Source organism: Gymnoscopelus microlampas (assembly GCF_963454915.1).
Source record: "Gymnoscopelus microlampas genome assembly, chromosome: 16".
In the NCBI taxonomy this organism is placed as follows: Eukaryota; Metazoa; Chordata; class Actinopteri; order Myctophiformes; family Myctophidae; genus Gymnoscopelus; species Gymnoscopelus microlampas.
In genome coordinates this window covers 48809647-48833704 of record NC_139953.1, presented here as the reverse complement: position 1 = coordinate 48833704, position 24058 = coordinate 48809647, and the positions used below count along the sequence as shown (strand labels likewise).

Here is a 24058-nt window from a genome sequence, read left to right as displayed (position 1 = left end):
CAGTATTGATACTTTCAATTAAGTAAAACATTTGAGTACTTTTTCCACCACCGACATAAACATATACAGTGCTGATCATGTAACCACGGTGTTAACTCTACATTCAGAACATGTATTTATCAATAGATGTGTTTTAATCCCATCTCTGCCTTAAGTCATTTATTTTCCTCGTTTATATCCTGTTTACATTGAGTGTAATACCAGCTTTCACCTGATGCGCCCCACCCCACTACCGCCTAATGAGGAATACAGAGAACTTCTGACAGAATGTGATAGTATAGTAGCATTATATTAATGTTGAATATAGTCTACAGTAAATACAATACAAACACATCACATTGATTGATTTAATCCTTTATTAACAACATTATTAGATTACGGTACAGTTGCAGGTTATGCTAAAAGGAAAACACAAAAATCCCACAGGGGTCTTGTTTCTATTCTTTAAGCTACGTCCACTTTTATGTTGAATAAGGGTCATTGGACAGGTGTCTCATATCCTACTCTTCTCACTGTGTGATGTTTGTCTGTTTGTTTGTTGTGTTTTTATTGATGTGATAGTTTGTCTGTTTTTAGTGTTTTTGTATTGTTTTAGTTTTTACCTTTCTGTGTGTGGTGTTTATGTTGTGTATATGTGTGTATGTTGGGAAGCCAGCGTATGTTTATACAATATGTGTATGATGTTCCTGATATGATCTGTGGTGAGTGGTGACAAAAACTCAAAAAAGTAAAAAAACAAAAACAGATACAATCATAATTATAAAATATCAACATTAGCCAAAAATTAAATAAGATACAAATAATTATGATATCAAATGTAGGCCATACTGACAGGAGAGATGATCAGAGGAGCAGAGTTTGTACCTCCATCATTAAAACAGGGACTGAAGAATGGATATAGTTTCTCAGTGAAGGTGCAGCCAGTGAAAGAGTAGAGATGAACTCTGACCTCCACATCATAAAAGGAGACCAGACCCTCCTCATAATCCACAAACACTCCCACTTTCTGGACCTCCTCTCTTACAGGGAGGAGGACTTCAGGGTCAGCACGAGCCTCATACTCATTTCTATTCCTCAACTCTATAGACCAGTAACCATTGTTGGGGTTCAGTCTGACGTCTATCCTGTTGATGGACTCTCTGGCCACTCCTAGAACCCAGTAAGTCTTCTCTTTAACCTGAACCTCATAGTAAAACCTTCCTGAGGAGAAGCTTTGTTTTCCTAAGACACAGACATGATCAGAGAATCTCTCTGTGTTGTCTGGGAGATTCTTCTTTACGTCTCCAGTACTCACTTGTTTTCCATCCTCAGACAGGATGAGGTAGGGATGTGCTGTATCAGGGTCCAGAGTCACATCCACTGCATATATTTGGATCATCTTCATCTCAACATCACTCACATTCTTCATCTTTCTACCGAGTGTCTTCAGCAGCTGAGCCACAACATGTTCTTCCAGTTCTTTAATACGAACCTTTCAAATCAATGATATCATAGGTTAACGTGTGATAATCATCATGTACTCTTACTTATTACTCTTACTCAGTGATTCTCAACATTGTGCATTTCAAGGACCCCCAGTTGGATATACATTAGACCATGGACCCCCATTTGATATGATTTATTTAAATCCCTGGGACCCCAATCTACACTGTAAAATGCTCAGTGTTTATGTAACTCTGAGAGTGTACAATTGGAACCAAATGGACCCATAAGGGTCCATTTGGTTCCATTTGTACACTCTCAGAGTTACAGAGCTGTAAGGGTTCATTTGTAACCCTGGTGGTCCCCAGACCCAATGTTAGGAACCAGTGAAGTAGATAAACATTAAAATCATAATTTATTATTACTTTTTATTAATGACTTTATGGAAAATACAAATACCTGCTGCTCTTTGATCTTCTGGTCAGAATCACTCAGCTTCTTCTCCATCTCTTCCTCCAGTTCTTTAATACGATCCTTTAAATCAATGATATTATAGGTTAACGTGTGATAATCATCATTTACTCGCATTTATTACTCTTACTCAGTGATTCTCAACGTTGTGCATATCAAGGACCCCCAGTTGGATATACATTAGACCATGGACCCCCATTTGATATGATTTATTTAAACCTCTGGGACCCCAATCTACACTGTAAAATGTTCAGTGTTAATGTAACTCTCAGAGTGTACAAATGGAACCAAATGGACCCATAAGGGTCCATTTGGTTCCATTTATACACTCTCAGAGTTACAGAGCTGTAAGGGTTCATTTGTAACCCTGATGGTCCCCAGACCCAACGTTAGGAACCAATGAAGTAGATAAACATTAAAATCATAATTTATTCTTACTTTTTATTAATGACTTTATGGAAAATAAGAATACCTGCTGCTCTTTGATCTTCTGCTCATAATCACTCAGCCTCTTCTCCATCTCTTCCTCCAGTTCTTTAATACGAGCCTTTAAATCAATGATATTATAGGTTAACATGTGATAATCATCATTTACTCTTACTTATTACTCTTACTCAGTGATTCTCAACGTTGTGCATTTCAAGGACCCCCAGTTGGATATACATTAGACCATGGACCCCCATTTCATATGATTTATTTAAATCTCTGGGACCCCAATCTATACAGTAACATGCTCAGTGCTTATTTAACTCTCAGAGTGTACAAATACTAATTTCTACTGACGTCAAGCCAAGGAAGCTGAACAAGATTAATCAGTGATATGCATGGGATTCAATTCGGTGAGCGGAGATAAAAATGTACTGTTGTCATTGACATTAAAGAGGTGGTGCCATGGTTTTGCACCTTTTCTATTTTTCCCATGTGTCTATGAGGTTGATAGAACTTCATTAAGCCCCCTGGTGGTGTTTTTATGGTGTTTTATGTCTTCTCTGACTATTTTGAGTTTCTACCTGGAGGCTGAAACCTTGAGGGTCAAACGTGCCAATAGAGAAACAGCGCTTTAGTGACAGTAAAAACATACCCTCCCCCTCATTATCATAACACAACAGGTGTGGAAATGAGGAGGAGGAGGGACTAGGACAGGTGGGTGGTGCTAAGGTGGTGGAGGAGGTGCTAAGGTGAGAACCAGGTATACTTAATGAACTGGAGGCGTGTCCACATAAAAACATAATTTTAGTTTTTAATTCTAGTATAACCATAATACCTGATGATTATGTTTTTGGGGGGATCACTGAAAATCACGGCACCCCGTCTTTAACCAGTACTCTACGAGTCCGAGGCAACCAATGTCGCATGTTGTAAGCAACAGACTTTTCTTTCCATAAAAGGACAAAATTGCCTAAAACATTGCCCAACATTTTTCATTGTTCAAATACGTTTGCCCCTCCACCCAAGCTAAAATAAACAAACAATTTTTCAATTGAGAGGAGCTATTGACATGAGAAAACATACGATTTCATTGCCAAAGCAAGTGACAAAACATAATAAAAACAATTTAAGAAAACAATGGGTTAAGAATGTACAGTTATAGGTGGTAACTAAAGATGTGCTTGTCCTGTCTCTGATTACAGTGTGTGGGCTGTAGCAAGGCAGTAGATCACTGTTGCGTGATTTGGGAGCGTACGGGATTGCTTGGCAGACCACGCCCCCGCAGTGCCGCTGGAATCCAACCCCCCCCCCCCCCCCCTCCCCCGGTAGACTAGGCAGGATTTCAGAAAATGTGCTTATTTAAAGTGCTGAAGGCAAATTGTGTTAATTTATGACACAAGTGTTTTAGGGGTATTAAGGTGTGCTGAATCCAAATCTGCTGTGTGTCAAGCTAAGAAATGGAAGCTAAGCCCTCAAAAAGTACTCATGGAGTGCATTGAAGCGTGCAATTGTAAGAAACTTGGCAACACCTGCCAGAGCACTGAGGATGACTGGGACTAATAAGTGGCTGCTGTATGCAAATACAAGTCAGAAACACAAATTAAAGCAATTATTCATTACCAACCACAAAAAAAAAAACATTATTCATTACCAAAGAGGCCAATTTTCACAATATAAATGAAATAAAAGTGGTATGAATGAGGGTAGTGAGAGTATGAATCCCTTCTCCGTTACCTTACCTGTTTTTTGATGGCTTCTTGAGCCTCCTGGAACATCTCTGCGGTGTAGCATCCTCTTCCATTCTCCTTCACCATCTTCTCAACCTTTGTCAGCAGATCACTGACTTGTGTTGGGTTGTTTTCATCCCGGTTGTTGAAGACGTGGTACCTTCCTCCACAGTCATCAATCAGCTTCTTAAATGGTTTATCACACTCATTGATGTAGTCCTCAATGGTCTGACCATCTTTCTTTAATGTGTCTCCTCTTGTGAAAAGAATGATGGTGAACTTCTTGGAATTGTCTCCAAAGGCTTTCTGGATCAGCTTCAATGACTCTTCATCCTCTGCTGTGTGTCGGCCAATTGGAACCACCGACAGGAACACATGAGGCCCCGGGGACAGCATACTGATGCAGTTTATCCTCTCCTTATAAACCTCTTCCTTGGACAGACTTGTATCAAACAAACCAGGTGTGTCAACTACAACAACAGGACGGCCATCTACCACACCCTCTGCTTTATCGCAACACTTAGTGACCGATGATTGTGAGGCCTTGGATGGAAATCTATTCATCTGACCCAGAATAGTGTTTCCTGAGGCACTTTTTCCATTGCCTGTCTTCCCTACCAGCACCATCCTGAGGCAGTCTCTGCTCTGATTGTCATCACCACCTGAAATAAAATAAAGTTGTGCCTCTCTTCTTTCTCTCTCATTTTCAATACCTTCTTCCATGCAGTTATTCAATGCTTGAAGGTGTTTTTTCTCTCTCTTTAATTTCTCAATTTGTTCTATCCTGTTCTTACTTTCAATTTCCTCTTCTTTCTTCCTTTTTCTGTCCTCCTCTTCCAATTGTTCCTGTTTTTTCTCTCTCTCTTCCTGCTCTTTCTTAATAGAATCCTCCTTTTCTTTAAGTTGTGCCTCTCTTTTTTCTCTCTCCTTTTCAATCTCAGCTTCCATCCTTTTATTCAATGCTTGAATGTGTTCTTCATGTTTTGTTTGCAGGGCCACCATATCATCTTCCTTCTTCTCTAAAATCTTCTCCATTTGTTTTTTAATGGCTGCTTCAGCTTCTTTGAACATCTCAGTGGTGTAGCATCCCCGTCCATTCTTCTTCACCATCTTCTCAACCTTCATCAGCAGTTCACTGACTTGCTTACGGTTGTTTTCATCATAGTTGTTGAAGACGTGGTACCTTCCTCCACAGTCAGCAATCAGCGTCTTAAATGCTTCATCACAATCCTCTCTGATGTAGTCCTCAATGGACCGTTTCTCGTAGTCCTCAATGGACCGTTTCTCATGCTCTAATGTGTCTCCTCCTGTGAAAAGAATGATGGTGAACATCTTGGAATTTACTCCAAAGGCTTCCTGGATCAGTTTCAATGACTCTGTATCCTCTGGTGTGAGTCGGCCAATTTGAACCACCAACAGGAACACATGAGGCCCCGGGGCCAGTAGACCGATCCATGTTGCCATCTCCTGATTAACCTCTTCCTTGGACCGATTTGTATCGCACAAACCAGGCGTGTCAACTACAACAACAGGACGGCCATCTACCTCACCATCTGCTTTATCACAATTCTTGGTGACTGACTTTTGAGAGGCCTTGGCTGGAAATCTATTTTGACCCAGAATAGTGTTTCCTGAGGTACTTTTTCCATTGCCTGTCTTCCCTACCAGCACCATCCTGAGGCAGTCTCTGCTCTGGTTGTCGTTATCACCTTAAATATAAAGAGTTATTCAATTACTTGTACAATTGTTACATAGTTAAAACTGAAGTTTTTATTTTGATGTGTCCTTTATTTTTGCCAGGACAGTACCATTTGGTACAAAAAACGGTCCACAGAAAGTCCATCAAGTCAAGGTTAAAAAGGAACAATGACAGGTTTCTTTTAAGGTGGTTTGTAAAACACCTTTACATTTATGCAAAGGTGATTCTAAAGTAATCTGCAGCTCATTGTATGTTCAAGCTGTACAGACAGACAAAGCTGTTTTGATCTAGCACAGTAGTTGCTGGGAAATTTGAAGACTAGAGAGGGAAGGTATGTGCAAAACAAGGCCTATTAAATAATGTGCATTTTTCTCATAAGCTACCCGATTTAAATGAAGTGCAGTGGTGAGCCTGTCTGACTTTTTAAACAGATTATCAATATGCATAACAGATGAAATATGACACACAAAAGCCAACAAACTAAATACTCACTTCTGCAGTTTTTTTCTGCCTGTAGCTTGGTGATGAGTTTGTCTTGTTGAATGCGCTTTTCTATCTGGGCCTTGAACAACATGTCTCTTGTGAAGCAGGGTGGTCTACCCTCCTGGGGTCTCATCTTTTCTACAGCATCCAACAACTCAGGAACTTGTGTGCTGTCCTTAATGTTGAAGACAAAGGACTGGATTCCATGGGTCTGGATGTCTGTGTCTTCATCTGCTGGAGTGGTTGAATCAGACTCTACAGTATGCAGAACCATGATGAAGTCACTGACCTCAGAGCTGAATACATCCTGGAGGCTCTGTAACTCTCTCTTGTCTTGATCGGTGAGAGGACCAGGAGGAACGACCATCAGGAAGGCATGGACACCTTCAGGATCGCAGAGAGAGACACATCTCCATGCATTGTTCAAAAATGTCTCTTTAGATGTTTCACACAAGGCAGGCAGATCCACCAGGTTCACCAGGCGCCCACACACCATCTCCAGTCTCTGCACACACTCTGTAGAAGAACCAGACCCTGGACTGTCTTTGGTTTGACCCAGAATGGCGTTGGCGGCAGAAGTCTTCTCAGCTCTTCTTCTGCCACACAGCACCAGGTTCACTGTAGGTGAGTCAATATATGAAAAAATGTCACTTAACCCCCCCAAAAAATATACAAAAGGTTTTAAATGGATTCCGGTAGTATTGGGCATGCTGAATAACATACTAAAAGTTTACCAAAATATACTCCCCAGAAAGACGCCATTTTCAAGATGGCGTCCCAGATGGCTGCGGGGGGCTATATCTCAAATGGAAAAAATGTTACAAAGGATTTTCAACTGATTATGGTACCTCTATGCATGCTTAAGTGCATGCAAAAACTCTAGGCAAATATACTGTCCTGAAAGGCGTCATTTTTAAGATGCCGTCCAAGATGGATGCCGGGAGATTAAAATGGCTATATCTCAAATGAAAAAAGAAAGTTACAAAGGCTTTTTTCAACAGATTCTGGTACCCCTATGCACACATAAGAACATGCAAAGAATCAGGTAAATGGTAAATGGTAAATTTATATAGCGCTTTTATCTTAAGTGCTTTACATTGATTGTGCCATTAACCCATTCACACACACATTCATACACTGGAGGAGGAAACCATGCAAGGCACCAACCTGCTCATCGGGAGCAATTAGGGGTTCAGTGTCTTGCTCAAGGACACTTCGACACTAACTCTGGGGGAGCGCCCCAGCCCGGGATCGAACTGAAAACCTTGCGGTATTCCAGTTCACTCTACCCGGCCACTCTACCCCTGAGCCACTGCCGCCCCCCCTGAGCCACAGCTAAATATACCTGCTGGAAAGGCGTCCTTTTCAAAATTGCTGCCTGGAGCTTAAATTGGTTATATCTTAAAATGGGTTACTATTCAACCTAGAAAGGTGGTTTTGGTGTTGAACAGAATATATGCCACATGTATTGTGGTCTTCATTCATCATCATACTCAGGCTCCAAAAGGACATATTTTCGCTTTTATCATATTCTTAACAATAGCGATATGATTCATCCAGAGGATGATATTCTGCTGGGGTTTGAAAACTTTTTGTAGAAATTGGGTTAAAGCAACTTTTTATCATAAGAGATGAGTATATTAGTGATAGAGAAGGAGCAAATTAATATTTGAAAGTGCCAATGTTTTACTAGAGCATAAACTCCATAAAACTAAGCCTCTTAGGGTCTGTGCTAAGTCCATTGAACGGGGGCCCCGACGCTGTGACTGTTTCCATGGAGACAAGGCTGCCGTGTTTCACCAGAGAGTAAAGGTTCGATCACACCCCCCATACAACATATATGTAGTACATTTGCTTTTGACATCATATTTTGGACGCTAAGATATAAATGTGCTGCATTTAGATGTTTGATCAACTCATGAATGCACTACACTTGTTTTTTCTGGTTTCTATAATACACACTTAACACTGAATTAAATTGTCTTGAAATGTCATGTGCTGTGTGTTGATGACAGTTTATATATTTATTGATAACCTCGGCCGTTTGGTTGATTAATGGCGTATTGGATAAATTGCAGTGATTTGACATGTTGGAAATGCCTAGCTGAGTTTATTGCATTTAGTGCAGGTCTTATTTCTGTGTGTCGCCGAACACTGCTTGTTTAACTTAACTCCGCTCCGCCGTGGGTGCTGCCTTGTGCTGAGACACGTTAGCCTGTCTGGTTGCAAACTCATGTGGCTAGCTCATGTGAGTGAAGTGAATGTCCATTTATTGGCTTAACTGAGTGGTGTCACGTATTTTCAAAGCAGCGACTATACTGTAAGTGTTTTGCTCATAACACCTGAACCATGTGCTTGATAAGAGCTTTTATAGCCTTTATTGACACTTTCACACATTTGTGAAACAAAGTTGTTACGTGGTTACGTTGCTGCCGTAAACGGTTGTGAATTTTGCTGGTTGCTCTGGTAACGCTCATGTGACCACTGCATCAGACACAGCTGATCTCTATTATTTTGATTCATTTCTTAAATTATATGTGCTTTGGTTTGCAAACTAAATCACTGCTTTTGGCTTTAATATACTTATTGTGCTAATAATAGTCATCCTTATTTCAAACTTGCTGATGGTGACGTTATCAGCTGCTGTTTTAATTTACATGTAGAGATCTTAGAAAGAGGACTAGACACAGTGTTTACACCGCCGCTGGCTGTGGCAAAAACGCTAGTACAACTACAGCGTCTCTCCTCGCGCCTACTAGGCGGCTGTGATCTGGCTACCAACGGTGATTCTGCACTGGATCTGCTCTGCTGCTGCTGCTCGGATGGCTCGCCTGTCCTGCTGATCCGGTGGCTCTGCGTCCTGCCTCTTCTTGGCCTTTGTGAAGAAGGATTGCGCTGGATGCGTGGATATAAACGGCGCCTCCAGGTTGGCTTGCGCGGCGGTCTCGTCTCTCATCTCTCTCTGGCTTCTGCGACGGCGAGCACTGTTGTTGTTGCCGGCGTCCTCGTGTTGGCATGCTAGTTCAGATGGCACGCTAATCTCGTTGCTCTACTGTGCTACATAGCCTGTTGTGACGAATTGCAATACCGAGGACTCCAGCCTCTGCCCTGCTTCTCATCCACGGATTGAACAGTTTCTGTACCTCGGATTCGGCCCGTTCTCCGTTTCCTCTCCCCGCCTCCTCGGCTGTTGCTGTTGGATTACAGTTCTCCTCCTCCTGCTCCAGTACGGCGTATGGTTGGTCGCACAAAACACTACTCATAACATTCTGTGGTTGTTTTGTTCTCATTGCATTGTGTATGCTACATGCTTCATTGTACGTTGTGCATAACATTCTGTGGCTGTTTTCGTTTTTGTTTTCATTGTATTGCGTATGCCCCGCGGTGAAATGTTTACCATGTTGCATTGCAATATGTTGGCTGTGTTGACTGTCTCGTTAGGCATGGGTCTCATGTCACTGGACACTCTCCATCTGGGTAACACCACTTCTTTGCCACACTCGAACATAAACACTGCTGGTAAAACACGCGTTACATCCGGATTTCTGGATAATGTACTTTGGCCACAAGGACTATTGAAACTTGATTCTCTGAACCGTTTTTTTCCGCCTGCTCTGGACATGGTGATTTTTGGATTATGGCGCGATCCCTGTTGTATTGCTCACTCTTGCATGTCTTCCTCCAGAGCCCCTGGTGTTGTTTCAGTGTTTAGGAGAACATCAACAAGGTTGTTGATTTTGCTAATGCTGTTTATCTCAGGTAATGTACACATTAATCCTGGACCGGACCCCCTCTTTGAGGCCCTACCAATGTTGTCTACCCCCCATGATTTCAGTTGTAGGCATGGCCTAGGCTTCCTCCATTTTAATGCCAGAAGCCTGGTGCCTAATTGCCCACTTTTCGTTGTTGGTTCGAAATAGCCAAACCTGATGTGGTTGCGGTTTCAGAAACCTGGTTAAAACCTGGCACTACTGATAATGTGGTTCGTGTGCCTGGCTATAATCTCTATAGAACCGATCGTAAAGGCAGATGTGGGGGAGTTGCTCTGTACATCTCTGATAGATTTCAAGGGTCTGTTCTTCATTCTGTAACCATACCTAGGCAGAATTTTTAGCCGTCCAGATAGTGGTGGCTAACTCTCCATTGACTATTATCTGCTGTTATAGGCCTCCTTCTGCATCTAGTGAAGCTATGGGAAACCTAGTAGACTTAATTTCTAAATGTACTAGCTCCGAGATTGCCCTTCTCGCTGATCTGAATTGGGATTGGTTGACTGATAAATCTGCTAGTTTTAAACAGCAATGTGATTCCCTAAATTTAACACAAATCATCCATAGCCCCACTAGATTTAACCCTGCCAGACCGGATGGTGACACTCTGATTGACATCATTCTAACAAATGCAGCGCACAAATATGTCTCTGTTGGTGTGTTTGCAAATGATTTGAGTGACCATTGTTCTATTGCATGTGTCAGGAATACTAAGCTGCCCAAAACCAACGGCCTGACTGTTATCGGGCGCTGCTTTAAACACTTCTCGGAACAAGCCTTCCTTCATGATTTGGCTGCCGTTAACTGGTTTCGCATGTCCTTAATTCCATCAATGGATGAGGCTTTTCGGCTCTTTCACAAACAGTTTCTCCATCTGATGAATAAACATGCACCTCTCAAAAAAATCAGAATTAAGAACCAAGCAAATCCCTGGTTTTCAAGGAACCTGGCTGATCTGATACATGAAAGAAATAGGCAATGGTCACTTGCAAGAAAGTCCAAATCGGCTCATGATTGGCTTCTATTTCGTGTATTGAGAAATAAATGTACGGTCCTCACCAGGAAGTTGAGATCGGAACATTATTTATCTCTCACTACTGACACCTCCTTATCATTGTCAATTCTGGAGAGTAGTTAAAACCCTTCAACAGAAAGGAGCAGCAGGCCCACCGCCTAAAATTCGGGTTGGTGATTCCTTCATTTCCGACAAAAAATGTATGTCTAATGCTTTTAACTTGCATTTTAAAAGGGCGGGACACATCTTTGATGAGAAAAACGCCAAAGCTCCTCAGAATGACGCCCAGGAAAATGCTGGCTCTTCTGTTGTTTCGGATTTTAATTTTGACTTCTCTCCCATCCTGGTTCCGGATGTTGTGCATGCCCTATCCACCCTAGACCCTAAAAAGGGCCCAGATGGCCTTGACCCTTTCTTCTTAAAATTATCATCGGCTGTCATTGCTCAACCTGTTACTGATTTGTTCAACATCTCTCTATCCACCCAAAGTTTACCAGAAGCGTGGAAACAAACAAATGTTTCCCCTCTTCTCAAGGCTGGTGACCCTTGTGACGTAAACAATTATAGACCTATCTCTAACCTCTCTTCCTTGGCTAAGATCCTAGAAGGTCAAGTATCAAAACAGGTAAAAGGTTTTCTTGATTTGCACTCGATCTTAAATCCCATGCAGTCAGGTTTTAGAGCAAAACATAGTACTGTAACGGCGTGCCTTAATGTTATTAATGACATCAGGGCAGCCTTGGGTAAAATGCTGGTTTCAGTCACAATGTGCTAGGCTGGTTCAAAAACTATTTAGTTGGCCGCACACAGTGTGTTAAATTTGGCGATACTGCTTCCGATTCCATCACCCTTGAGAAGGGAGTCCCTCAAGGTTCCATTCTTGGTCCATTGCTTTTTCTGTTATATGTCAATCATATTTGCAGTCAATCTAAGCATTGTAAGTATCACATGTATGCTGATGTCACAGTTCTGTATTCTTGTGCCCCTTCACTTGACGTGGCAGTGTCAAACTTGGCCTCAGATTTTGTCTCTCTGCAGCATGAATTGGTAAACAGCAAATTGCTACTAAATGGCCAAAAAACCAAGGCCATGCTATTTGCTCCAAATAGTACTGTCATTAGCCCCCCAAACATCACCACTCTGGATGGAGTAACCATCGAATGGGTGGCGCTTTACAAGTACCTTGGGATTTGGTTGGATAACAAGCTAAACTTCAATCACCATGTTGATGCCTTGGCAAAGAAGTTAAAGTTCACACTGAGCTTCTTCTATCGAATGAAGTCCTGTTTTTCTTCTGCTTCAAGGAAAAGGCTGGTCACTAGCCTTTTTATGTCGCAACTTGATTATGGAGATGTTCTGTACCGATTCGCCTGTTCCTCAACATTGGGCAGACTTGATCTCCTTTTTCATGCTGCACTGAGGTTTATTACCAGCTCTACCTACAGGACACACCATTGTATTCTGTACTCCTTAGTAGGGTGGTCCTCCTTAGCATCTCGTGGTACATTTTTATCTACAAAGCCATTCTTGGTAATCTCCCTACTTATATTTGTTCAAAATTTGAACTAGTCCAAAATTCACTTAACCTCAGATCAAATGCTTGGATGCGCTATGTCATACCCAACACCAAATCTGAGGCAGGGAAAAAAAGCCTTGCATTTTTTTTCCGGACCAGATTAAAATTGGCTTCTCTGATCCCCCTAGTGACTTTGAAGAGGATTGCCATGGGCACATTCTCCAGCCATTGCTCCTGCTTTGACGAGTAGCAAATGCTGTGATCTTAGTTTTGTATTAGTTTAGTAGTTTTATGATGTATTGTTGTTATTAGCCTTTTAATAATTAGTCTGTATTTGGTGCTATTGGTAGTAGATTTTGGTATTACGGATGTCATGTTTGTCTTTGTTATGTCCTGTAATGTTGTTACTGGCAGAGCTGTGTAACATTTATTTGCCTCTTCTCTTGGCCAGTGCACACTCGTAAAAGAGACAATGGTCTCAATGTGATTTTACTGGTTAAATAAAGGTAAAAAAAATGTTTTTTTTAAATCAACGGCCAACTCGATACTGCTAGCCTTTGTGTCAGGTCACGTGGTACGCTGCCAATACGACTCTGTCCGTCACTACGTTTATACGTGGGGGTTCCCCCCATAGAGGTATGGTTCCCTCCCCTTTTCGTTGAGGGTGTCCCTTCATTGTCTTGCGTGACTGAGATCCTCCTCTCGAGGGCGGGTATTGCTGTGTGACATTATACACTCCGCCTACGTTGTGAAGTGTATTGTTCACTGACTGCTCCTGTCTCAGCACACGTTGTCTCCCTTTAAGCGGTTTAACCAAGCTATTACTTTTTCCATACATTAATGCAAGATTATTTCTTCTACTTACAACTTTGGTGTTGCTATTTCTTTTGCTGTGTGTTTCTGAGTTGAGTTTAGAATATTCTGAGCTCACTTATTTCTTACAGCTTACTGTTACATTGTTAGTTTAATTGTTTTACATTGCTTTTAATCCAAATCTGGTTTTCCTTTATGTCTCATATTACTTATTACATTTTAGCAGAGATGGGAAGTAACGAAGTACAAGTACTTTGTTACTGTAACAAAGTACTTTTTTGAGTATCTGTACTTTACTCAGTATTTATTTTTCAGACTACTTTTTACTTTTATCCGTTACATTTTAACACAAGTACTAGTACTTTCTACTCAGTACATTTTCAGAACGGGCTCGTTACTTTAGTTTTAATGTTGCACGCAGATCAAACGAAAAGAAGCGTAGAGTTGCGAGAAGAGAAAGGAAAGAGTTATTATTTATAGCTCTGTGTGTCACGTTACTACAAATGGGTATATACTTCCTGTAAGTAGAGACCAAAATAAAACTAAGTTAATCAATCATTACGAGTGGCTCTTATTTTGAAGTCCTTAGGGGAAGTTAGTTTCTGTTGATTACGAGCTGTTATGAGTCGTCGGTCTGATCGCGTCTGAGACCTGTGTGTGTGTGTGTGTGTGTGTGTGTGTGTGTGTGTGTGTGTGTGTGTGTGTGTGTGTGTGTGTGTGTGTGTGTGTGTGTGTGTGTGTGTGTGTGTGCGTGCGTGCGTACCGGTGAGACGAATATAAACAACAACAGTTGGATTAATCGCAGGTTTTGGCCAAACAATGCTCCTCTGACTTAAACATTGTTGTACTGTGGAAGCGCGGTAGCCTTGGATCAAGACTATCGGTCATAGTCTTGTAACAGCCACTTCTGTGTGGTATTTTCTTCTCGTTTCCTCTTCACAGTTTGTTCACTATACTAGCATACCTTATAACATTGCTTGCTTGGTATATTGTACAAATTCTCCTCAACACATTGGTGTACTTTATTTGATCTGAATACTCAATATTGAACGTCTTGCATGTTAATTAAGTAATAGGTTAATTTAGGGTTTGTTCTACATTTTCATAGCTTAAATCTTTACTTTTGCAATACTTACCTAAAATATTGTCAAGGGGGGTGCAACACTCTCAAGGTTACATTTTGGTAATCATTTAAACCTTTGGTTTACTTCTTGCCAACACCCTTCCAATTGCATTTGTGATTTAGTTGATGCCCTCTAAAATGTTGTGTTAGAACCTCCTAACCCCTATGACCCTATGTCCTGTGTTTGTTCTTGCCTCAGCTTTTAGTCAAAAACGATACAAACCTTCTCATACACACACATACACACTGTCACATATATACACTTACACGTACACGCATATGAACACTTGTATCATTGTACGCTCACACCCAAATTGGTTACACATACATATACAGGACGGAAGGTTAAGAATATTTTTTATATTAACTTTTTGTCCGTGTACATGTTTTACATTTCATTCATTAGTTTTGTTTTTCATGTGTAGTGTGTGGGGTGACACATTACAGAACACTGATAACAATACTACTGCATAACTGATCTTTGGGGGTGACTGGTAGTCCGTTGTGGACTGACAATTGTTCATAGTCTGTGTATGACCCTTTAATAGTGAGAACTACAGTTTACTGACACCCTTTGACGGTGATACAGAAGCATAAACAACACACTATTACTAGGATATTGGACATATAGAGTACACCTGCACGGTCTAATTAAACGTGATAATATTAGTAATTCAATATCTTTTGAATACATTAATCAGTATTAATAATGGGGACCAAGGCAACAAAAGCGGTTTCCTCGGCTGCGACACCAGTGGAGACAGTAGAGCAGAATAACTCTAATTTCAGAGATTTCCACAATTGTAATGGGGTAGAATACACATAATGAAATTGAACAATCGTGGCCTCAGGAAGCCACATTTAATCCACAGTCATTGGGGACATATGTTCAAGCGGGTCTAAGAGCCCGGATACGATGGTGCCGGAGCTCACTAGGGATCAGAACCTCGGTTACGAGCCGCGGTCAGAGACAGACATGCAGAAGGACCAAGACCTGGACATACTGAGGAAGTTAATCCAGTTACAACTGACTACACAGTGGGGGTTCAGGCAAGCGGCGGATCTGTCTGACACCCTACAGCAACAGCAACGCCTCGACCAGGCTGCTCCACAACTTCCCCCGTTTGGCCCTCAACCTGGGTTCAGACTGAGACGACCTCAGCAGTATGGTTTCAGACGGCCCCTGGTGCCTTGCCATATCTGTGGGAACTATGGCCACCTTTGGCGTCAGTGCTATCAGGCACCGCAACAGCAACCTCCTCCACAATGGATGCAAGGGTCACCGCCTCAACAACAGAGAATGGAGGCTCCTCAACCCCAACTGTGCCAACAGCAGCAGCCACCCCATCCGGTGGACCGCAGGGGGGATATAGGGGTGGCCAGAAAATCCAGGAGGTGGTACAGCTTAAGGGAGCTTGTTATATATGTGGGGAATGTACCCATTTTTGGCGCCAATGTAATCAGGGGGACCAGCAGAGGCCACAACGCCCCGCCACGATCAGAGGTGTCATTACACCTTGGAGAAAATGCAGAAGGGGGGACAGTTTTGAGGGATATTGGCCACACAAAGTTTCAAGCAACCACGGACATATAAAATTAACTGTATTATTCAAGGCACATCGGATGGTTGTATAGTGCAAGTGACATAAGACTATTTGAATATTCCCTCATTGCACCCTACAGTACTTCAAAGATGCCAATAAAGCTGATGCTACAGAATGAATGGAACAACAACTGCAACACATTCAGCTCAGTTCTAGTTGCACCATCCTGTGGCCTAAAAGGCAGATATGAAAATAAATAGATAAGAATACATGAATCAGACATTTGGAGTGGAAAACAATATTCCACATGTGACATTGATGATTGCTGAAGATGATAGGTTCTTTATCATTTTACCTACACCTTAGGGCTTGGTTCACACCACAAATAAAATGACACTGACACAGCGGAGTACTCCCTTCACAGTTTTACTTGGGCCAAGGAGAAATGCACAGCTCTTCCCTGAGTCATTCTGGCATCCAAATCCTTTTACATACATATTTATTGAAACACAGAAGCAAGCAGGGGGCGGGACAGAAAGTACTTAAAAGTATTAGACCACTACAAGTAATAGGTACTAAAAGTAATAGATAAGAGCGTACTTGAGGCTTCAGTGGAAGCTTCTGATTGGTGGGTTGTGGCAGAGAGCTGAGACACAGACAAGCTCTGCTTGGAGGGAAACTATGTGGCTAACATAAACAAACCCGTTAGTATTGGCCTCTTAACTCTCTGTCTGCTCTCAACACCACTCACACAATAGAAATGAACATTTATGCATTAATTATATGAACACATAAAATATGAACAGAACTTATAAACACATATTACATAAAACTGAGAATCGGATCTTTCAGAAGATCACAAACAGAAATATAGCTGCAAGCAGCGATAATACGGGGCCAGGAGAGAGAAAGAGAAATGATAATTCCTTTAACAGGTCAGTTCATGAAAGTCCTTGCGGTCTTGTTTTCAATGAGGGCCTGTGAGCAATTAGGGTTTAAGAGTCTTGCCCAGGGACAAATTTCATCGACACATTTGCTGACCTGGCCTGGAATTGTACCTGGGGCAACCAGAGCCTCTGGCTCCCTAACCACTCAGCTATGGCCGCCCGAGAGAGAGAGAGAGAGAGAGAGAGAGAGAGAGAGAGAGAGACAGAGAGATGGATACTGGAGAGAGAGAGAGAGAGAGAGAGAGAGAGAGAGAGAGTGAGAGAGAGACATGGAAACTGGAGAGAGAGAGAGAGAGAGAGAGAGAGAGAGAGAGAGAGAGAGAGAGAGAGAGAGAGAAACGGAATAGATTGGAGAGAAAGAGAGGGAGAGAGACAGACATGGAAACGGAATAGATTGGAGAGAGAGAGAGAGCCATGGAAACGGAATAGATTGAAGAGAGACATGGAAACGGAATAGATTGATGAGAGAGAGAGATGGAAACAGAATGGATTGATTGGACATCTCAACCTATTGCCATTAACAGGAATCGAACTCTCAATCTTCGGACTAATAGGCTGCAACACTAGCTATAGTGCTATAGCTTTGTCCAGGCTGATGTTGTCTGTTGAAGATCATAAACTCTTGCATTCTGTCATGAACCAAGCCAACACTAAGACCACTCGTTCACAAACCATTTACCAATAGAGAAATTGTATGTCTCCTCGCAACCGAAAATAGTGAAAGCAGCCGATCTACAAACTCAGAAACACGTTGCTATCTGAAAAGTTTTGAGATTGTAGATCGGCTATTTTCAGAATGAATATGTCATACATTGAAAAAACGTACTCTCAAATGAGCATTTCAGGTTATCTTTACCATTTGCACATGTATTCATTGATACAGTCATGTTGTTTGCAATTCAACTTAAATGAAGTCTGCATCAAGTGAGGCTTGAACTGGCGACCTTGAGATTGTGAGGCACTTATTTAAGTGAGACGCCATTGGACCAACAGATAAGGAACTGTGAAAAAGGAGATCAAACAGATGATACAGTTTCACGCAAGAGAGAGAGAGAGAGAGAGAGAGAGAGAGAGAGAGAGAGAGAGAGAGAGAGAGAGAGAGAGAGAGATACGGAATAGATTGAAGAGACAGAGAGAGAGACATGGAAACGGAATAGATTGAAGATAGAAACGGAATAGATTGAAGAGACAGAGAGAGAGAGACATGGAAACGGAATAGATTGAAGAGACAGACATGGATACGGAATAGATTGAAGAGAGAGAGAGAGAGCCATGGAAACAGAATAGATTGAGTCATGTTTTTTGCAATTCAACTTAAATGAGTCTGCATCAAGTGAGGCTTGAACCAGCAATCTTGCGGTCGTGAGGAACTCTTAGGTAGCTGCAACACTACCTATAGTGCTATAGGTTCGTCTAGGCTGACATGGTCTGTTGAGGATCACAAACTCTTGCCTTCTGTCATGACCCAAGCCCCTGTTTCACTAACACTAAGATCACTCGTTCACAAACCATTTACCAATTAAGAAATTGTACATCTCCTCAGAAGCAAAACTAGTGAAAGTAGCCGATCTACAAGCTCACAAACCATTAAAAGTTGTCAGATTGTACATCGGCTATTTTCACAATGAAGTATGTTATACATTGAAAAAACAGACTCTCATTGCTATCTGAAAAGTTGTGAGATTGTAGATCAGCTGTATGTAAAAAACACTCAATTAAGTATTTCATGTTATCTTTAACAATTGCAGATGTATTCACTGATAGTCATGTTGTGTGAAATGCAACTTAGATGAAGTCTGCACCAAGTGAGGCTTGAACTGGTGACCTTCAGGTTGTGGGGCACACATTTAAGCGAGAAGCCACCAACAGACAAGAACCTGTGAAAGGAGATCACACAGATGATACAGTTTCACGCAAATAGCTGAAAAATCCTGGGTTTAAGTGTTTTTCAAACTGCTCAAGATTGCGGACAATATAAGGGCGGTGCTTACTGGTCAACGTGATAGATGTGTTCCTCATTAGTCAAGGCACATGTGTAAGCAGGTCTAATGGCTGTCGGCCAAACGAGGCATGACTTTTGCCTGTTTAAAGTTTCAATTTTCAAAAAATTGCTATAGCGCCCCCGTTTGACCAATTGGAGTAAGATTGGTTTCAGTGATATTTGGAATGGCCCTTTACATTTCTGCAAAGTTTCAAAGAATGGTAAGTCTGCATGTATGTGTTAGGGGCAGATGAATAATTGTCATAAAACTGCAATATTCATTGGCTCATTAAAGCTTCATTTTTTCACTTATGGAAGATATTTTGCAAACGTTTTTTGGTATAGGTCCAAAGTTCATGTGTAAAAAGTTTCGTGCAGATTACTCAAAAATCCCAGGAGGAGATAGGTTTTAACTGTTTTTCATATAATTCGAAATGGTGGGAGATCTAAGGGTCAGAGGTCAAAAGTCAGAGTGTGAAAGTTGTTCATCATGAGGAGACGCATGTGTGTATTGAAGTTTTATGGCTGTAGGTAAAACAGGGCATGAGTTGTACCTGTTCAAAGTTGGCATTTTCAACTGAGTGCTATAGCGCCACCTTTTGACGAAAGATTGTGAGATTTATTTTTTGATCGTTTTTCATGACCATCTATCATATGGCCGAGTTTCATAAAAAGCGTATGCACGGTTCAGCCAGAACTGGCAAAAACGGCAGAAGAAGAAGAAGAAGAAATGGAATAATGCGAATAACAATACGGGTCCATGCTGGAAGCCTGGCCCCGTAATTATATGGGGGCAATCATGGCGACTGAGAAAGCCATCTTTGTACAACAAAAGAAAACCCTTTCAATCTGAATAATAGGATGAAATTACGTTGAAAATATTTGGTTTGATGCAAGACGAGACTAGTTTATCTTATTAGCTAAAACAAATTGTCCAAATTGAGGTTCTATAGGCCGATGGACAAGGTGTCTAAAGAATAATGATAGACAGCCATTCTTTAGAATTACACCAAAGAGTCCAATATGAAAACTAATAGTAGATTTTTGTGAGACTTACTAATGACTTTGCATGAACTCACTATGCGCCGTTGTATGATAACCCCTGTTTTGCATACTGGTGTTGAGAGCCCAAGTCTTACACTGGTGGGTGATGAAACGAAGGATTATATAGGTTGTATGTTTACCCTCCGTAAGAGGATTGTAGTTTTGTGTTTTTTGAATAGGAGTAAAAGGAGAAGGACGAGCTGCGGATATTAATTCCGTATTTCTATGTGTATATTAAGTGTTTGTAAAGGTGTTTGGAAGGCACCCACAGGAACCAACGACTAACAAAGATGAACCTGACGATGTGGCTGGCGGTGGTCAGCTACTTATTACAACAGACACCAGTGACAAAGTCTCAGACTCCAACCATAGCAGTGGTGTCGATGCCATCAACTTACAGATCTACAACATCCACCTTTTTAGTTGTTGCATCCAACTCTACTGTCAACATGACTGTCTCAACCCCTGCCCACACCCTCAACACTACCTCTATCATGCCTCGACCTCCCCTACAACTCCTCTATCTGTGCAAGTATACAGACTCTTGCTACACTGACACTGAGTGGAAAGTATATGAAGGGGACATAGAGAAGGATGGATCCACAACCCCTTTTCTCCAGCCCACGGATACATGCCCCCTCTCCCTTTCATCCCCCGGATACATACCTCTTCTTTCCTCTTCCTTTTTTTCTCTTTTACAGCTTTATCTTAACTTTATTCTATATTTTCTCGTGAGACAGGTTTTCCGTTCATGAAGAAGAAGATCGTTTGATAGTGCGTTTTAATGTAGGCGATTTTTTTGTTTATTAGAGAGATTTCCACAATTGTAATGGGGTGGAATACACATAATTAAATTGAACAATCGTATCCTCAGGAAGCCACATTTAATCCAGAAGTCATTGGGATGTTTCAGATGCTTGTGTGTGCATATAAAGCGGGACAACAACAAAAACGGGAAAGGGAAGAGGCGGTTTTAGAATTGTTTTTCAAAGGAGGTCAAGGGGTGAGCAGAGCCCAAAGTTGAAAAGTTGAAATCCTGTTACCGAACTTGATTCCACCACCCTATGAGGGGAGGTCTATTTCCCCTGATTCAAACAGGCCCTTATATCCCCAGTTACCACCTTTAGATACGTCGGGGCGTTACAGCATCAAAGATGATCAAGGCAGGGTGCTGGTGGCTGGATCGGCAGAGGTGACAATATCGCTAGATCCAACTTGCAGCGTGGATGTATTCGCGCGAAAACAGAAGAAAAACAGAAAACAGAGAAGGAGAGCTGATAAGGAACGGAGACAGTGTTCCTGCGGCTTGGGTCCGGATACACCCATTAGTCCGGACATATGTTCAAGCGGGTCTAAGAGGCTTTAGTAGTTTTATACGTAGGTTTAATTGTAGTAACGTTGTTAATGTTGTATTTTTACTGTTATCTGCCATATTATATTGTTTGAGATGTAGACTAGCTCAAGGGTTTGTTTAGCCTATTTGTGTTACAGTTTTTGTTTATCAAGGGGGGCCTGGATGATCATAACACATTTGTTCTTTTTCTACATAAGGAGTAGCAGGTTTATTGTTTGTGTTTTGATACTGTTTAGTTAGCTTTTTATACGTTTTAATTTGTTAGTGTTATTTTAGGTTTTATGGTTAGTGTTTATGTCCCCACGTTTATGTAGGACCTTTGTGGCCCTCCAAGGGGGGACAGTGGTATATTGAAATAGCATAGTTCTAGAAATACCTGAGATGAACACACTTAAAGAGAGCCATATACTTTTGGCAGAGATGTAACCTTTTCTCAGTGAAATCATCAGCCAATTTAGGTAGCATGAAAGAAGTTGTTGTTGCACATGTCCATCAGTGTAGTCTTTATTAAATGGGACGTCCACTTCTATGTGCTCACTTGGTGTCCAGACAACCAGCTGCCCATTTAATGCTCATTTAAAAATGTCTTTGGGTCTGTGGTCTGTCTTTTGGGGACTCGTTTTGCTGTGCTGGCTGTTAGACGCAGCTTCCTAGCATCATGCCATAGCTGTGAAGCACTTTGTGTTTTGGTTTCTTCCGTCAGTGTAGCTGCTTGGATTGGAGATAGTTTGATGTAGGTTTCATAAAAGACCCTGCATTTCCTACAGGTGAGTGTAGTGCTGTGTTCAGTGTGACAGAGTGTGCTCAGGTCTGAATCATGTTGGCTTGGGCTTGCCTGGCCCTGCCTGTTAACATCGGCTCTGCAACTGAGCTGAAGAAGACCATCTGTCTGGAGGTGGCTTGAAGTACTGAACTTAAGTACAAATTTGAGGAATCTTTACTTTACTGGAGTATTTTCAATTTGCAGTACTTGTACGTCTAGGCCACTACATCTCAGAGGCAAATATTGTACTTTTTACTCTATAATTATTTGAAAACTTGAGTTACTAGTTACTTTGTAGATTTTCATTATTACAAAACACGCATTAAACACTTTAGCCCATACTTCGGCTATTTGAAAATAGCAGACCTACAAGCTTTCGTTGTGAGCTTGTAGATCGGCTATTTTCAAAATACTTTTTAACATTTTGAAGACTTGTGAAATGGGACATTTTGTATAATGAGTACTTTTACTTGGTTACTTAGTAATGGTAAGTGTAAGCCGTGTTTGTGCACATAGCACCTCACAGTAAAATCCTCAGTGTTCATTATCCAGACCATTTGTAATTGTGAGTGTGCAAATAGAACCATGATTTCATTTGTACAGTCATAGTTATATTAAGAAGGTAAGAATAGCCACCACACAATACAATACATGTCCTTTCCTTTGTTGACAGTGGGATAATATGATAATGAACGTCATATGCAAATTAGCCATAAGTTAGTCTTAGAATGTCAACAAACAGCACGTTTCCTCACCGACCCAAATAGACTACCCAAATAAAATACTGGAGCACTTGGCTTGGGCCTGCACGTTTAATTATATTCATCTACTTATCTGTGTTGCATTTTTACTGCTGTTGATGATATGACCTCAGCACGGGGACTGATGGTTATCTTAAATGATAACGGGTTCATAAATGACGTATTGATTACGTGAATCAGCTGTGTCGGGAGGTATCTAAAACATTTAGGACAGGTAATAATGGATGCGTACATTTACATTAGCCTACTTAGAACTATGGACTCAACAAAGCAATACGAGGCCACTTCTTAACGTCATCATGCATTAACACATGCATGATGTGTTAATGCATGTTCTGCTGGCAAATGTGAACACACTGAGTTCTTCCTACTTCCGGTCCCTCCGCAGGATGTTTCCCACACATCAGGAAACTACCCGCGGAAACAGGTGGATAAAGCCTCAATTTACAAGCCGGATGCTATCCCCTTGGAAGAGACACAGCCTAGACAGAAAGTACAGCCTCTTTGTTGTTTTTCAGCATCCTCCCAACCCAGTTGTAGCCTGTATTAAAAGGGCAATAAAACTGGGTTCTCTGGTTAAAAGGTCAGTCATTGTTTCCTCCTTTTATTTCGTAAGTTAGTGGGTCAGTTGTGTGGACCCGCACAGTGGCACACACGCTATAATACAGTATATCTCAAGGACAAGCTGTGGCTTTTAACAGGATGGTTGGAAGTGCACCAATGTTTGGAGTTTTGACATAATAACTAGAAAAATGTGCTCCTCAGAGCAGAGGTCCCTGCCAGGCCAGGTGCTTTATTTTGCGCCAGCAAAGTTTGGAATCCAGTCACAGGCGGAAATGAACATGGCTTATTTAGAATAGCAACACAAGGTAAAGAAAAACAACAACCTATGTTTATTATACATAGCACACTTTGAGGTGCTTGAAGTTGCTGTGAGTCCTACTTCTACTGTAAATCAATGGTTCTCAAACTTTTTCACACCGAGGACCCCAAAATGTATATGTATTTGCCACGGACCCTCATCTGAAAATATTTTGTGGCAGGTTCCCCTATACAGGATTTGTGTTGTTAAAATGTAAACATAAAAAAACATATTCCAACTTTTTCCCACACAAACCACTGCATTATCCATACTGTATGTATCCATCCCTACATTCATTCATCCATTAAACAGAACATGATATTGATCAAATCTG

At 41.4% G+C, this 24058-nt stretch overlaps 2 protein-coding genes across 2 annotated transcripts; both read right to left on the bottom strand.

Moving 5' to 3' along the window:
- Positions 1-384: 384 nt before the first annotated feature.
- Positions 385-2051, bottom strand: LOC311063287 (E3 ubiquitin-protein ligase TRIM21-like). The gene is made up of 2 exons (XM_084082659.1): positions 1882-2051; positions 385-1471 (listed from the first exon to the last, which is right to left on the bottom strand). The coding sequence occupies exons 1-2, from the start codon at positions 2008-2010 to the stop codon at positions 812-814; spliced, it is 789 nt and encodes a 262-aa protein (XP_083938785.1). The 5' UTR covers positions 2011-2051; the 3' UTR covers positions 385-811.
- A 197-nt stretch (positions 2052-2248) lies between these two features.
- LOC311063060 (GTPase IMAP family member 8-like) lies at positions 2249-6842 on the bottom strand (the record flags this gene model as incomplete). Its single annotated transcript, XM_084082272.1, has 4 exons — positions 6241-6842; positions 4062-5758; positions 2366-2440; positions 2249-2260 (listed from the first exon to the last, which is right to left on the bottom strand). Exons 1-4 carry the CDS (start codon positions 6725-6727, stop codon positions 2249-2251), a joined length of 2271 nt encoding a protein of 756 aa, XP_083938398.1. The 5' UTR covers positions 6728-6842.
- Between the last annotated feature and the right edge of the window lie 17216 nt (positions 6843-24058).

Bases quoted from the DNA above. Each gene is read 5' to 3' on its own strand.
- LOC311063287 (XM_084082659.1), bottom strand. From the start codon at position 2,010: ATGCGAGTAAATGATGATTATCACACGTTAACCTATAATATCATTGAT. The intron at 1,472-1,881 runs GTATTTGTATTT...TTGATTTGAAAG, and splicing joins AGAAGATCAAAGAGCAGCAG to GTTCGTATTAAAGAACTGGA.